Source organism: Rhagoletis pomonella, unplaced genomic scaffold, assembly GCF_013731165.1.
Source record: "Rhagoletis pomonella isolate Grant_MI unplaced genomic scaffold, Rhpom_1.0 Rhpom_scaffold_00002, whole genome shotgun sequence".
NCBI classification, from domain to species: Eukaryota; Metazoa; Arthropoda; class Insecta; order Diptera; family Tephritidae; genus Rhagoletis; species Rhagoletis pomonella.
The window spans coordinates 17,573,680-17,587,787 of record NW_023458556.1 but is presented as its reverse complement, the minus strand read 5'-3'; the positions used below and the strand labels follow the sequence as shown (position 1 = coordinate 17,587,787).

The 14,108-nt window shown below is 37.0% G+C and overlaps 2 protein-coding genes across 4 annotated transcripts in view; both read left to right on the top strand.

Annotated features, from left to right (window-relative positions):
• Positions 1-10,870, top strand: part of LOC118733180 (longitudinals lacking protein, isoforms H/M/V) — a 34,362-nt gene extending 23,492 nt beyond the window's left edge. Inside the window, exons 2-7 of one of the 3 annotated variants that reach the window (XM_036462463.1) lie at positions 6,844-7,139; positions 7,223-7,668; positions 7,740-8,901; positions 8,972-9,096; positions 9,872-9,978; positions 10,055-10,213. In XM_036462463.1, coding sequence (XP_036318356.1) covers positions 6,844-7,139; positions 7,223-7,668; positions 7,740-8,901; positions 8,972-9,096; positions 9,872-9,978; positions 10,055-10,113 — 2,195 coding nt within the window. In that variant the 3' untranslated portion in view covers positions 10,114-10,213. Of the gene's footprint in view, positions 1-6,843; positions 7,140-7,222; positions 7,669-7,739; positions 8,902-8,971; positions 9,097-9,868; positions 9,979-10,054 lie in introns of all 3 variants that reach the window. The other 2 variants (XM_036462462.1, XM_036462464.1) reach the window with 2 other exon arrangements.
• A 1,248-nt stretch (positions 10,871-12,118) lies between these two features.
• On the top strand, positions 12,119-14,077 carry LOC118733179. The gene is made up of 5 exons (XM_036462461.1): positions 12,119-12,351; positions 12,430-12,772; positions 12,830-13,079; positions 13,165-13,473; positions 13,547-14,077. Exons 1-5 carry the CDS (start codon positions 12,208-12,210, stop codon positions 13,926-13,928), a joined length of 1,428 nt encoding a protein of 475 aa, XP_036318354.1. The 5' UTR covers positions 12,119-12,207; the 3' UTR covers positions 13,929-14,077.
• The last annotated feature ends 31 nt before the right edge of the window (positions 14,078-14,108 follow it).

Genomic DNA, 14,108 nt, shown 5'->3' with positions numbered 1-14,108 from the left:
AGATAAAAAAATAACTTATTAATTTTGATTAAATTCAGCGTTGTTGGCTGAGGATTTAATTAACGAAACATTGCGTTATGAATCAGAATGCACTTATACGGTAATATTAAAGAAGAAGAAGAAAAGTTGGTTATTTTAAATGTTTTTAAAGCAAATTTATTCAAACATATTTACTTCAAGCACTAATCCTTAACGTATGCGCCATTTTGATCGTCAAAGTTGAACTTCTGGAATTTCCAGACGAAAAAAGACTAAAGTAAATTTCAAAAGACTCTGCATAAATCAGCACAAATACTACTCGAAACAGGACAAGACCCCAGCTATACGGCAAATTCATAAAAACTTCCATCTTAAGCTCTCTGAAAATATGTTTGTGATCCCAACCAATGTCCAGCCGCACCTGATTTGACGTCAATGCGGGCATCATCAAAGGACCGACATGACGAAAGTTGTTCAGTTGCGTATCAGCAAGCTACAAGTTCAGTTGCCTTTGTAAGTATTGTAAGATGTCTTACTACTTTGAGTGTAGAGACTAAAAATGAAAAATCGACTTTAATCCACTTTCCTGTTGGCGGTTGGTGCCTCCCTTAGTGAAGGAGTATGATATACATATTTTGGATCGAACTTTGGCCAAATCTTTTGAAATTTGTTTTGGAGTCGAAACGGATTCGGCGTTATGTCGCCTTCAGTATCATTTTTCATACGAGAATGACAAAATTCGACAAGGGATGACGCGAAATTTCTTCCAAACTACATCACTCTACGTTTTTTTTTATATTTTATCGCTTAAACGTTTGTTGCCAGGTCGATACTCAGATGGTGTGGGGTGTCATGAATTGTCTAAAAGGAAATGTCTGGCGGAGCTCCTTGCCAAGTGATCCAGAAAAAAAATTATCATACTTTTTGCTCTTTGGAAGCTATATTAGAAGATCTTCTAACAGCGCTGCCATTCGAAGACAGACAGGGTGGTGTGTGTCCCGAGAAACGGAATGAAAAAATTACAGTAGGTGTGTCATTGCGTATCTGAACTAAAGCTAAATTTGTACTGTACTATTATTAGTTTATTTAAATTTTCAACTTCTAAGAGAACCTAACCCAGAAGACCTGAAACTCTGGCTATTCCATAAAAAAAAGAGGAAAGAGTCCATAAGGACCCTTTATTCTATTACTGCCGACTGGGATATGTCCAAATACATACAATAGTCTGTACGTATGTACATACCCAGTTGTCAAAATTAGAAATAAAGAGGCCTTCTAGGAACCCTTGTTTTTCAGCCTTTGAAGCCCGCAGTGCTCGATTCAATTTTGTTTTTGGTATGGAATGGCTAGAGTTTTAGTATTCTGAGTCAGATTCCCTTGTAAAGGTAAACTGAATAGGAAATAGTAATGGCGCAGTACAGGCTCAACTTTACTCCAGATATGCACCGACCCGCCTACTGAAATTGTTTTCTTTTTTAACTTCCGCTGCTTTTAATTTTGTCGACTGGGTATAATCGGCATAGAATACATTTGACCATGCCATGTACATATGTTTCGCTATACATACGGTGACCAGGTTTCTTTGGCCAAAAATCGGGACATTTCTAAATCACCGAATCAGAACATAAACATTTTTTGGAGTTTTTTCAAAACAAAACAAAGAGAAAAAAACTTTTAAATTTATCGCAAAAATGTATACGCACAATATATACTGGCGTGATAATGTAAATAGGGAAAATATAGTTTAGCAAGTTTTGCCTACTTTGCTTTGATTAAAAAATTTTTATTATTTTTTTTTAATTTATAACTTACTATCTAAGAAAATGCGTCAAAATCAAAATTTAAAATTATATGGAATAGTTATAAAAGTTCCACGAATTTCAACAAATGTTGATCAAAATTTTAAATATTTTAATCAGATGTTCTAGAAATGTTTTGAGTATGCAGTTTTGTAGTCCATTAAATTTTACAATTTTTTAAAATTTTTTGTTCGCGCATTTTCTTCCATACAAAGTATGTTCAAATTTTTTTTTGTATGGAGAAAATGAGCAACACCTTTCACAAAACAAACTTACCAAAAATCAACGGTAAATCCTAGCTACTTAAAATTTGCACTTTGAATTGAATGGGCTAAAAAACTGCATAGTCAGAATGTTTCTCAGCAATTGAATTTAAAACCTCACAATTTTCATGAAATTTTGTAAAATTTTAGTAATTGTGATTTTTTGGGGGAATTAGTATCAGGTTAGAATCGTTTCATTAAAAAAAATTAACAAATAATTATAAAAAACTTCCAAAAAAAATTTGACAAGAATGATAGACTGCAATATAGCGAGAGTACCAGTTAGACAGAATAAAACATAACCAAAATTATAGAAAATAAGGATGCTATGTTTATCCCTCCCTTATCTTCTGTGTCCTTTGTGGTAACTAAAATGCTGCCACGTTTGTAGGAAAAATGGTTTTTGGACCAGAGTACAAGTAGTCTCTTATTAAATTAGTAAAGACAACACTAAAAATCGGGATTTAATCGGTACAAATATGAAAAATCGGGACACTTACACGTCCCGACTTTTGAAAAATATTCAAATATAATTCTCAAAATCGGTATTGTCCCGCCAAAATCGGTCCGAATGTCACCGTAGCTACATATCATTGACCTCAAATACCCCGTTCTAGTACTCAGTTTCGAACATCCTAACGTACCACCCTAGTGTAAGTAAATTAAAGCTCGCCAAAAGTAATTAAACTTTTGCTTAGGAAGTATTTCGATTCGAAGGAAATTTCGATTTTTTTTTTGAATTTTTTCGTCCCTTCTCGGCTTTTGCTATGTAGTCGGCTCTTAAAAGTTTGATATAACAAATTTTTTGTCTCGAGCACTAACTTACCGCACTATAGTCAGTACCAGTACTAGTACCGGTCAGCTGGCCAAGAGTACTCAACTTTTTCCAAGGAAGTATTTTGATTATTTTTATTGCCGAATGTAGGTTTCACCGAATAATTTAAAAAGAGTTTGACCAAAAAAAATTTTTTTTTTTGAAATGCATTGCAAAAATACCTTTCACTCAGGTATGTAGGGCGAACATTTTTTGGTTTACTTGTAAATTGGTCTAATGCACGCATATACATACTACACATGCATGTACATATGTAGTCGTATCTAAGTAAAAATGCTAAAATATGTATGTATGTACATATATCTATGTATCCGTCGACAAACTGTGCGCTCGCAAGCAAAAAGTGTCAAGATAATAAATTCAACAATTTGAAGGAAAGGGTTAGTTTCGATTAAATCAAGATGAGAAAAACCTAACCGGAAAAAGTGGCATTATTTTCATTTCTTTTGGTATGAAAAAACTTTGGCTTGCTACAAAAAACGAAAAGAGTGCAGACACTGTCCGGCATTTGTCCATCCGCTCGACCGTCGCTTGCTTACCCCCCACCCCCTCCAACCACTCGCTTACGTATCGACGATATAGTCACATAAATTTTTAACATTTTTACATAACCTAAGGCTTGCATACATACATATTGTGTGGATGTATGTAAGTAAGTGTGCATTTTCACCCCCAATTTTTGATATTCAAGAAATTTAGATGACTTCAAAAAAATGTATGTTCGCAAAAATAGTGAAAATAAAATGAAAAATTTAATATAACAAAATTTTAGATGGAAGGAAAAATTAAGGTAAAATTAATAAAAATTTTTGCATCTACAACGTATAATGGGGAAAAAAATTCGTATAAAATGGAAATGTGAAAATAAAATAAAAAGCAGTAAAATGCGAGTCGCTCAAGAACATCCCAAAGCAGCGCTGGGTTAAAAGAAACTATTTGAAAATTTCGCAAAGTTTTTTTTTTTTTCTTTTTTATAGAAAAGGAGTGTCAGTTATATACATGCATATGTACACACAGACCTATAAAAGCACATATGTATATGCTTGCATTGACGCAGGATGATTTAAAAGTAAAAAAAATCAACATGTGTATGTATGTATGTGTGCATATAAAAAGCAAGGATATAAAACATCGAACGACACCAGCAAGGAAGGCAACTTAACGTTAATAGGAATTGACGCATTTGCGACGACAGCGACGTTTTACAACGTGAGCAAAGGGGACAAGGTCTGAAGTAGTAAAAAAATAGTTTAAACTTTATGTAGGTATAAACATATATTTCCCTATAAATTACATATATGTATGTAAGTACATACATATGTACATATTTTTGCATGAATTTGCAAATTTTTGTCATTCTTTATAAACTCTGGCGCAAATTATATGAAATAGTAAAAAAATGATTCAGTATTTATATTTCGGCACTTGTTTTTCTCTCTTCGTTACAGAAAAAATTAGTTATATTTTATCAGGTGAGCTCAAATTTTTTTAAAAAATTTTTTGCAAAAGTATGGCTGATTATCTAACAAAAAACATATAAATAATAAATGCAAACTTTGTGCAAAAATTACAACGAAAAATCAAAACTTTTTACACTTTATTAGACTAGAATTAAATGCGCTATGTACCCAAAAATTTTCTAAAAATTCTGAATTTTGAAATTGTAATGAAACACTAGATTTTCTCAAATTTTTGTACAAAGTACGATTTGTTTTTTTTTTGTTTTTGCTAGATAAATAGCTATAATTTTATAAAAATTTACAAAAAAAAATTCAAAATGAAAAAACATTGCGAATATTTTAAACATTTTATGATTTTGAGTTTGAGCCACTGTACAAGCCACAAACACTCTACCTGTGACAGTGAGGATCGGGTGTGATGTTCAATCCTAGTGCGGGAATTCCCATTGGAGAGTGTCACTCACCAGAATTGAGATTTGTGGCTTTGTGAGCCCCAGAAGATGCCTTGACCGTTTGGTGTCCATATTCGGCTAGAAAGGCTGTTCATTTCCTGTTTTCACCCGGTGTACGCTGGGCTGACCCCAGGCCCATCTGTCCAAGAGTAGTCCATAAGTAATCAAAGGTACCTCTTCGCCCTCTTTTCAGTGATATTGACGCAAGGGTGCAATTCCTGGCTTAATTAACTCATCCAAAGCGCATCTACTTGCAAATTTATGGCCTGGAAATAATCAGACCCAATCGTTTGGCTAGCAGAGTATAATAGATATTTATCGCCCTTAGAATGCTTCCGAAATGGTAGTTGTCTCTGTTTGGAAATCATAATGGTGATCTGGAAGCTTAAATTTGAGATTTAAAGGAGCTCATTTCAAAATATCTCTCCGTCATCCCTTTCGTCAAGCTTCGCCCTATCCGTGTAGAAGTACCTAAATCGTTACCTCCTTTCAATTTCTAGTCCCTCGCTGTAAATACGCCAGCTTCTTCGCTAGTGCCTTCCACCAGACCAAAACTACATAGCATATTATGAGTTTAACCATGGTTTCATAGAGCCGGTGAACCTATTTCCCTCTCTCCCGCAGCAGTAAAAATCCACTGATAGCTTTTTCACTATCTCTTCAATATTAGGCTTCCACGGCAGGTTCTTATCTAAATGGAACGAAGATTGAGTATTTAGTTGACTCCAACAGAAAGTCCGATGTCTCTAATAGAGGGTAGGGTGGCTTATAATATCTTACACTTCCTAGTGAATAGGACGGGCTCCTTTTCACTGGGATTTACAGCAGCTCCATTGTTCCTAAATCACTTAGTCACTAGGTGCAGCCTGAGATCAAATTATAGAGGGTATTCAGAAATTTACCCCTCACTGAAAGTGTAACTTCATTCGCATAGGCAATCACCTGGCAGCCTCTGCTGAGTAGCTCCTCTAGCAGGTTTCTGACGACCCCAATCCAAAGGAAGAATAAGAAAACACCACCACCGCAGAGCTGTATATGAGCTTATCTGAGTCGGTTTCGACCCCAGCTTACTAAGTGATCTAACAAATGTCTCTGGAGCGACATTGCTAAAAGCTACCTCTATCGACTTAATGGTAGTGGGCAGGCGGTTAGACAGCTCCTGACATTGAATCACGAAGAATTCTGCTTTTAATATGCTTATCGAGTATCTTTTCTAAGGTTTTAAATATGTCGAAACGAAAGTGGTACTATTTGGTTTGGAATAGTTAAGAGAGATGTGAGAGTTTTTTCTGGCCTTCGATATAAACATCAACCTAACTACTGTCTAAGTCCCGGGGATACATTGCGAATAAGTTCTCATATTTTGATTAACGTTCTAAATTGGCGTGAAATGGCTTAGTTCACCTGGAAGACGTTACAAAGTTCAGAAATTCGTAGGCTAGTTTTTATTAGGAGCTCTTGTGTGGGAGTTCCACTGCCTGCCTTTGTTTTCCAATTCGAGACACTGGTAAATATGGCATACACCGTCGACTTAGATCACGAAAATTTTTTGGAGTCCAGAGCTTTCGAATGATCGAATATGAAGGCGTTCGTTTCAGTTCCTATCTTTTCGCCACAGCTTCTCGTATTTATGCCCAAATGTATTAATGTAATGTATTACGTTTTGTTGAAAATTTATTAGAGGAGCATTGAATCGGCCAACATATTTGCAGTGTTAACTTTTGGAAGGCATTCTTAACTGTCTTTCTGGGTTTAGGAAGCATCTCGATTTTTCATCGAAAAGCGAAACAGCAAACCTTCAAATGAATTTTGTATTGGAGGCCTTTACAAAGACTAACTATGGAGCCATACTGAGCGTACCTTCATTGCTATGGTAAAATCAATATCCAAAATTAAAAAGCGACTCCTACGTAGGTACATACATATGTAGGTATCTGAGCTGGCACCTGTTAACATAATACGCATTTAATATATATTTCTCTTAGTTTTGCATATAAGTAATATAACAGTTTTGTGTAATCTATTAATTTTTCCCCTTTTCCTCTTCCTTTTCAGCCATCATGTTGCCACAACAATATTGCCTACGATGGAAGTACCATCACAGTAATTTACAGACAATGTTTTCACAGCTGCTGGATCGTGGCTGCTTTTGCGATGTCACTTTGGCTTGCGAGGGCCAACTGATCCGCGCTCATCGCGTTGTGCTCTGCGCCTGCAGCAGCTTTTTTGACACGGTGCTGACCAATTATGCCAGTGAGCGCGATCCAATAATTATAATGAAGGACGTCACATTCGCCGATGTTAAATGTCTAATTGAATTTATGTACAAAGGCGAAATAAATGTGGAACATGTAAGTGAAGACCGGATGAGGTGAATTTTTAAAATTTTAAAATAAATTTCAATGTGTTTTTTTTTCATCTTCTATACACATAGGCAAGTTTAGCATCACTCTTAAAGACTGCAGATGATCTCAAAATCAAAGGTTTGGCGGAAGTTTCCTGGCGTGACGACGATGATGGCCCGCCGCTGCCCACCGCTGCCACCGAGTTCCACTCGCCCACACTCGTGCATGATATGTACGGCACACGACTTGAACAGCAGCGCATTGGCTCGCCGGGTCTTATGGATCAGCAACATCCAACACAGCCACTGCAGCGCGAACGAAAGTTGTCATCACCGAAGGCCAGCACGCATGCGCAACAGCGTTTACCGACATTGACGCCAATTCCGTCGATGAACAGCGTTCAAATGGCTGCTGCTGCTGCCGCCGCTGCCGCAGCTGCTGTGACGTCAGCCGCATCGCCGGTGGAACACTACTTGGGACCGAAACGTAAGCGTGGACGTCCGCCACTTGACGATGCCTATGATGTTTTCAATGTGTGAGTATGGGTTTTTGAGTGCTTGCTGGGTTCCTTTTTCGTTTGCTAAAGTATAATTTTCTTCATTGTAGACGAAAGCTGGCACACTATGGTGGTTTGGAAGCGCATCATCACCACCATCAGGCCTACTTAGAGGCGCAGCGTCATTACAGCGATGAACAACGGCGCCTGGCCGTCATCTCGCCCATACCGCCATCGTCGTCGTCTACATCAGCCGCAGCGGTCGCCTACCACCAGCACATCCAACAGCAGCAACACAATAAGCGCATGCGCCAATTGCAACGCCAACAGCAACAGCAGCTGCAACAACACCATCACCAGCTACGAGCCGATGTAGATGATGTCGAACAGGATGATGCGCAAGCTGATCCCGAGTGGATAACCAGCAATTTGGAGGTGAATGTGGGCGGTGGTGGCGACAGCGAGCCAGTTATTGAGTGCGATAACGAAGCTTCTTTGGTTAAGGAGCAAAAGGCCGACGTTGTTATTGATGAGAAGGATGTAAATCCCATGGTGAAATTGGAGCTGAAGAAGCGCAAGGAACGTACTTCAGAGGAACGCGAGAGTGCGCTTACGCGCAAGCGCTCAAATGGCGAAGAACGCAAGGATAGCAGCGCAGAGAACGGCGAACATGAGCGGGAAGAACAACAGCTTCGAGAACGTGTCACACAAAGCGAAGTGTCTGATCAACCCTCAGATCGTGTCGCAGGTGCTGAGGAGGATGAGCAACAACAAGCCGCAAATGTGCCTCAGCCAGTAGAGGAAATGGAGAGTGTGCGACAAACAGCGGAAAAGACTAGCAGCGCTTCGGCTACGAATGCCCCATTTGCATCGAGTGGTTCGCACAAGCGCGCAAGTGTCAATAGTGAACAGATTGCGCCGCCGCCACCGCCACCACCATCGCTGCATCACGGTACGCATGGCTACAACAAATACGCGCCTGAGGGTTATTTGCTAAATGAACATGGCATGTTAATAACACACGATTTCGTACATGCGCCTACGGCCGCCGTACCGTCGACAGGAGCAACAGCGTCCTCGTCGAGTGGCGTTGTAGCAGCCGCCAATGGAAATGATCAGGAGTATGTTGATATAAAAATGGAGGAGTACGATGGCACAGAATTGCGATTGACCACCGAAGAAATGTCTGAGTGGCAGGATGTAATCAAAATGGATGATTATTTGGCAAAAGGACGAAGGCCGCAGTTCTGGGAGGAGCCGTTCACGCGACGCGTAAGTTTAGCAGTGTAAAAGTAGTAGTAGTAGTTATAGTAGAGCGTATTTTCTTCAAAAATTATTCCAGGTACTCGATGCTATCAAAAATAAACGCTTGGAAATGAAGAAAGCTGCACGCATTTTGGGTGTCTCCTACGGTACTTTGTATGGACGATATCGAGAGGTTTATGGATGTTTGAAGCACCCTTATAGGTTGGTCTGAAATTGTACTTGTGAAAAGGTTTGCGTTTAAATTACGAAATAAACTATTCGAATTTTTGGAGAAGGTCCAAAAAGGCGAAAATTCTCTCTGAATGCAGAAGATTAACTTCTAAAGTTAGAGGCATAGCGTTAGTTTACATAAACATACATACGTATGCATGTATGTACATACATTAGAGTGGTCCAAAAAGATTAAAGTCGGAATTTTAATGCCGCCACCCTCTAGGATTGTTCTATACCGAAAAAATACACCCCTATTTTTTATCAAATCAAACCAAAAAATATTAAGGGAGCGCTCAAAGCTCTCAAAGTTGTCCATGTATTTTATATGGGGGAATACCACTTTTCGTAGACATGGTATAAAATTTTTGAGCACTCCCTAAATTTTTTATTATTTCTAAATAAAAAATATGGTATAGAACAATCCTATGGGGTGGCGGCATTAGAATTCCGATTTTACTTTTTCAAATGCATTTTTGGACCACCGTTATGTACATACATACATGCCTGTGATTAAGAAATTAATTAAAAAATTTGAACTAAACACATTTGGGTTGTGCTAGTAAAAAATACTTTTGGTAACAAGGTAATATGAGATTTTTAGGGCGTACGCGGATTACATTTACATAGTTTTTATCATTCAAAGAGTCTTCAACGTATGATGCCCCTCATAAAATTTTTAGATGCATTCAATTATTCAGATCGAAATCGTATATTTAAACTCTTACTTAACTTAACTAAACTTAACTCAACTTTATTGCAGTAGTACCACTTTTCGGCCATCACAAACCAATCAATTAGCCGTGCAGCCACGTTTTGACATGGTTTGGCCATCGCCTAAGCGTGATAGTGGTCTAATGCCTGGTCAGTTGGGTACGTCTGACGTTGTAGATGCAGTGTGTAGAAACTAATAACTTTTCCATAAATTATTTGCTTTTCTTCACTATAGAAATCGGAAAAATACGTCCAAAGGATCTAAGCGAATTGTGGACGCGGCCACAGATATGAAAAAAAGCACAACAAAAGATCACAACCTGTAAATAATTTTGCTGTTTATCATTATAAGCAAGTCATATTTGCAGTATCGCGATAGGACTTACAAGTGTTACTAGTACTTTTTTCCAACTATCAATAATTTTTGTATTACTCTAAAAAGTATAAGATTCACAAGTATTTACATACATACCTACATTCGTATAGAAAATATGTTTATCTTAAGAAAACAAACGTAATATTAAGCAAAAACAAAATGGTAAAAGACATTAAAAAGACAATTAGCAGTGTGTAAGTTTAGTGTGAGGCTAGTTATAGTTGTTTCCAATTCACAGCACGCGTGCAGGTACTGAAGTAGTTATTGATTTATTTAGATGTAATACGTAAATCATAATTTCTAGCTAAATAATATCGAAAATTTGGTTAAAATAAAGCATAACTAGGTGTGAAATGAAAATGTAATGAAATAAAGTATTTAAATAGCAAATAAAATTCGTTAAGTATTTGTTAAATTTGGCCGTATACTATTCATATGAATATAGTGAATATACACTTGCTTGCAATGTTTTTGTTTTGTTTTTGGTAGTCAAATTATTTCCTAAAAAAGTATGAACATATATATGTACTTTTAGACAAAATCAAATGAAAACCTTATTCTTGATTACTTTCTTGCTGTAAATAGTCGATTAATATAAAAATAAATACATTTTATTATACTACAAAAATAGACAGCTAAGTGTGTGTTAGTATGCTAAAATTAAATAAATAAAAATATGTATTTAATTTCTATCTTACAGACAATTGTAATTAATTTAGATATGTCGTAACTGGGCAGGATAGGAGATTGTATGTTGTTGCATTACAGATGCGTATATGAAATGTCTTATACTGAAATATATAATGCAAAACAACATAAACTTTTCTTTAGCCAATGAGTCAAAATTACATTTTAGCGGCTTAAAATATTTTTATCGCATCTGAGGTGGCATCCTACGAAGAAGTGAAAAATAGCATGGAAACGAGTTCTGTTTTAGACTTGAGTTTGGAATTCATGGAAAGTCAGATAAAGCACATTTAAAGGACTAACTACTTTAAATTAGAAATCCCCACTACTACCACTACGTCTGATCGAAAGATTACTTTGTAAACAAAGGAAAGCCTATGCTTAAAAGTCACGCAAATACTGCGCCAATAAATCACTGTGTTGTTAAAGCAAGTTATTTCGAGTAAAATAGTTGAATAAATGTTTCACAACAAACACATCAGCTGTGAAATAATTCTCTCAATACATGACTACATTTCAGAACTCCAATATAATGCATACATGGGACTTACCTAAAAATTTCGATATGTTTTATTTGTTGTATAACACACATTTGAGGAGAAGTAAACTTTTCAATAATTTCAACACACTTGAATCACTAATTCATATGCTATTTCGAGTGCCCTACCGCTTACTATCACTTAGCCAGCGGAAGCCCACGCATGGCGGCGTCTGTTGAAACTTTTGGCGGCAAGCACATGGTAAGTTTCATATTTCACGTTGTAAATAACACACATGCAAACACAGCAACATTAGACGCCACTAGTAACATAACTTATTACTTATTTATTTAAAAAAATTTAATTATTTGCACTTTATTTGCGGTAGGCCCGCTTCCGGCGGCTATTAAATAATGGTTTGCAACTTTGGTTTTCCGTTCGCTGTATCCGCCAAAAAATTTCTTATTGTTATCGATAAGCGTTCTCGACTTTGCTGGCCCTTTGAGCGTACAAGCTGATTTCTTGTCAATAATTAGTTGTTATTTTTATAAATAAAATAAGCCCTGATTTCCACTTCAAATTATTGGTGTCCAACTTAAAATAGCAAATTTGTTCTCTTCTTTATGCTTTAACCTTTCTAAATACCGCTTCCGGTGTCTAATATTTAACTTCCCGTAGCACCCTGTGTCAGGTTATCTTTCGCTGCATCCGCTAGAAATCGGTGTTGTGTTATCGATAAACATTTCGACTACGCTAACTTGTCAAAGTGAATAACAATTGGTGTTTGCATGTCACAATTATTTATTAAATTTGTACATTAATTTTTTTATTACATTTATTATTATAATGCTAAAGGAATTGAATGTTGAAGATAAAACGTACTTCTTTGAGTGTGCAGTGCAGGGAGATGTAATAGAATACTTGTTATATGATTCCAATGAAAACTGGACGGCAGTGAAAACTCAGGAGGAGGTGGCTCAGACTTTGCAGGTGTCATACATACTCAATGCATTATTTCACACCAATACTTAATACTTACATATCTATGTCTATAAATGTATCTTATAGTTGCTGAACAAACGCATCAAGTACGATGTGGCTACGGCCTATGATACTTTGCAAAATACGCAACCGGAATCAGCTAATTGGATGGTGAAAGATCATGGAGTTGACGCGTCTAGTGCCAGCGAGCGTATATTGACACTGAAATATCGTGTCAAAGGTTGTCCATTCAAGTTTGAATGGCTTTTAAAGCGAGAAGATAAGTCACTTACTATCCCACTGCCAGTAAACGAGGTTACCAGTTTAGTAGACCGCTTGCCAGTGCAAATCGAAGAGCTATTGGAAGTTTTACGGCGCAAAGAAGATGAAATAATTCAGTATCGAACAGAGTATGGCAGTCTGCGGCGATGTAGGATTTATCTAATGCAAGTATTCCTCATTTGGTATAATTTATTAATATTTACAGCAACTGTTGCCACAAACCCGTTTGATGTTAACAAGTTTCGTGAACGTTACGCTGCAACTGATATGAAAGTAAAGATATTGCAAAAGCTTATAGCACGTTGGCGGGTTGAGCATGGCCAAACCGATTCAACGCAGGCCGCAGAAATCTCCCAAAGCAACACATCTAGCCCTACAAACATAGTTAAAAAAGAGGAAACGGAAAGAAGATTGCCGAGTAACTTTAACAAAATACTCGAGAGCCCACGAAATAGGCAAGTTACCAGTTTTTGGTCATTAAAGGCATATATGTTCGTATATGTATATTAAGAATTCAAAGTTTTTTTTTTCATTATAAAGAAAGCGTAGAGCAAAGCAAGAGATACAAGCGCAAATGAAACGTACACTTCACGCACGCAGACAAAAATTAGAATATGAAAGTCAAAGTCAATCGATGGATGAGACCAAGGAGGTAATTGAAGAGTCGGAAAAGCCAACCAGCAGTGGGAAGGCTATAAAAAATACAAAATGTAATGAAAATGAAACAGCAACGGCAAGTGGTAAAAAGGGAATAAACACGCCCATCAAGAGTTCCAACAGCAATGTGGCAAACGCAGATAAAAGCCAGATTATTAAAGCTGCAAGCGAGCCTGTAAAGGAGGTAGCAAGGTCTTATAAATGAATGGTTGTAATATTAGCGATTACATTGTAAAAATAACTCGGGTATGTTTTTTTTTTTCAGTAAAACAAAAAAATTGTCACCTCGCGTCGAGGGAAGGCCAGACACCCGACAAAGACGTCGTGAATGCGAAATTCACGACAACAGTCCCAGTGATTTGATGATCATTGAAAACCCACTTCAAAATGTGGTTTATACGGTGGACGAAAGTGTGGAGCCAGTAAAAATCAATGGTGTTAATGGTGTAATAGGCAATGCTACCAATCAAAATGTAAAAATTAAATTATATTCTTCCAATATACGGGAAAGATTTAAGTCTCAGTCCATGGATAAAGTACAGCAACCTAAGAATGATGTAAGCGCTTATGTGGACAGCGTGCTTAGTCAACTAGATGCTTTTGATAAGGAGTTGAAAGCGCAATTCAGCAGTGCATGCATTGAATGATAGCGGTGCTACGTTCTTAGCAATAAAAAATAATAGCTTTTGTATATGTCCTTTTTTATAATTTTGTGTATGTAAATTAACGTGAATTTTGTATATTTGTAGTGATATTGTATACCAACGTTGTTAACTAGCATTTACAAATAAATTACAAGATATTTCGTATTTAAAATGTACAAAATT

Bases quoted from the DNA above. Each gene is read 5' to 3' on its own strand.
- LOC118733179 (XM_036462461.1), top strand. From the start codon at position 12,208: ATGCTAAAGGAATTGAATGTTGAAGATAAAACGTACTTCTTTGAGTGT. The intron at 12,773-12,829 runs GTAGGATTTATC...TAATATTTACAG, and splicing joins GTATGGCAGTCTGCGGCGAT to CAACTGTTGCCACAAACCCG. The intron at 13,474-13,546 runs GTCTTATAAATG...TTTTTTTTTCAG, and splicing joins CCTGTAAAGGAGGTAGCAAG to TAAAACAAAAAAATTGTCAC.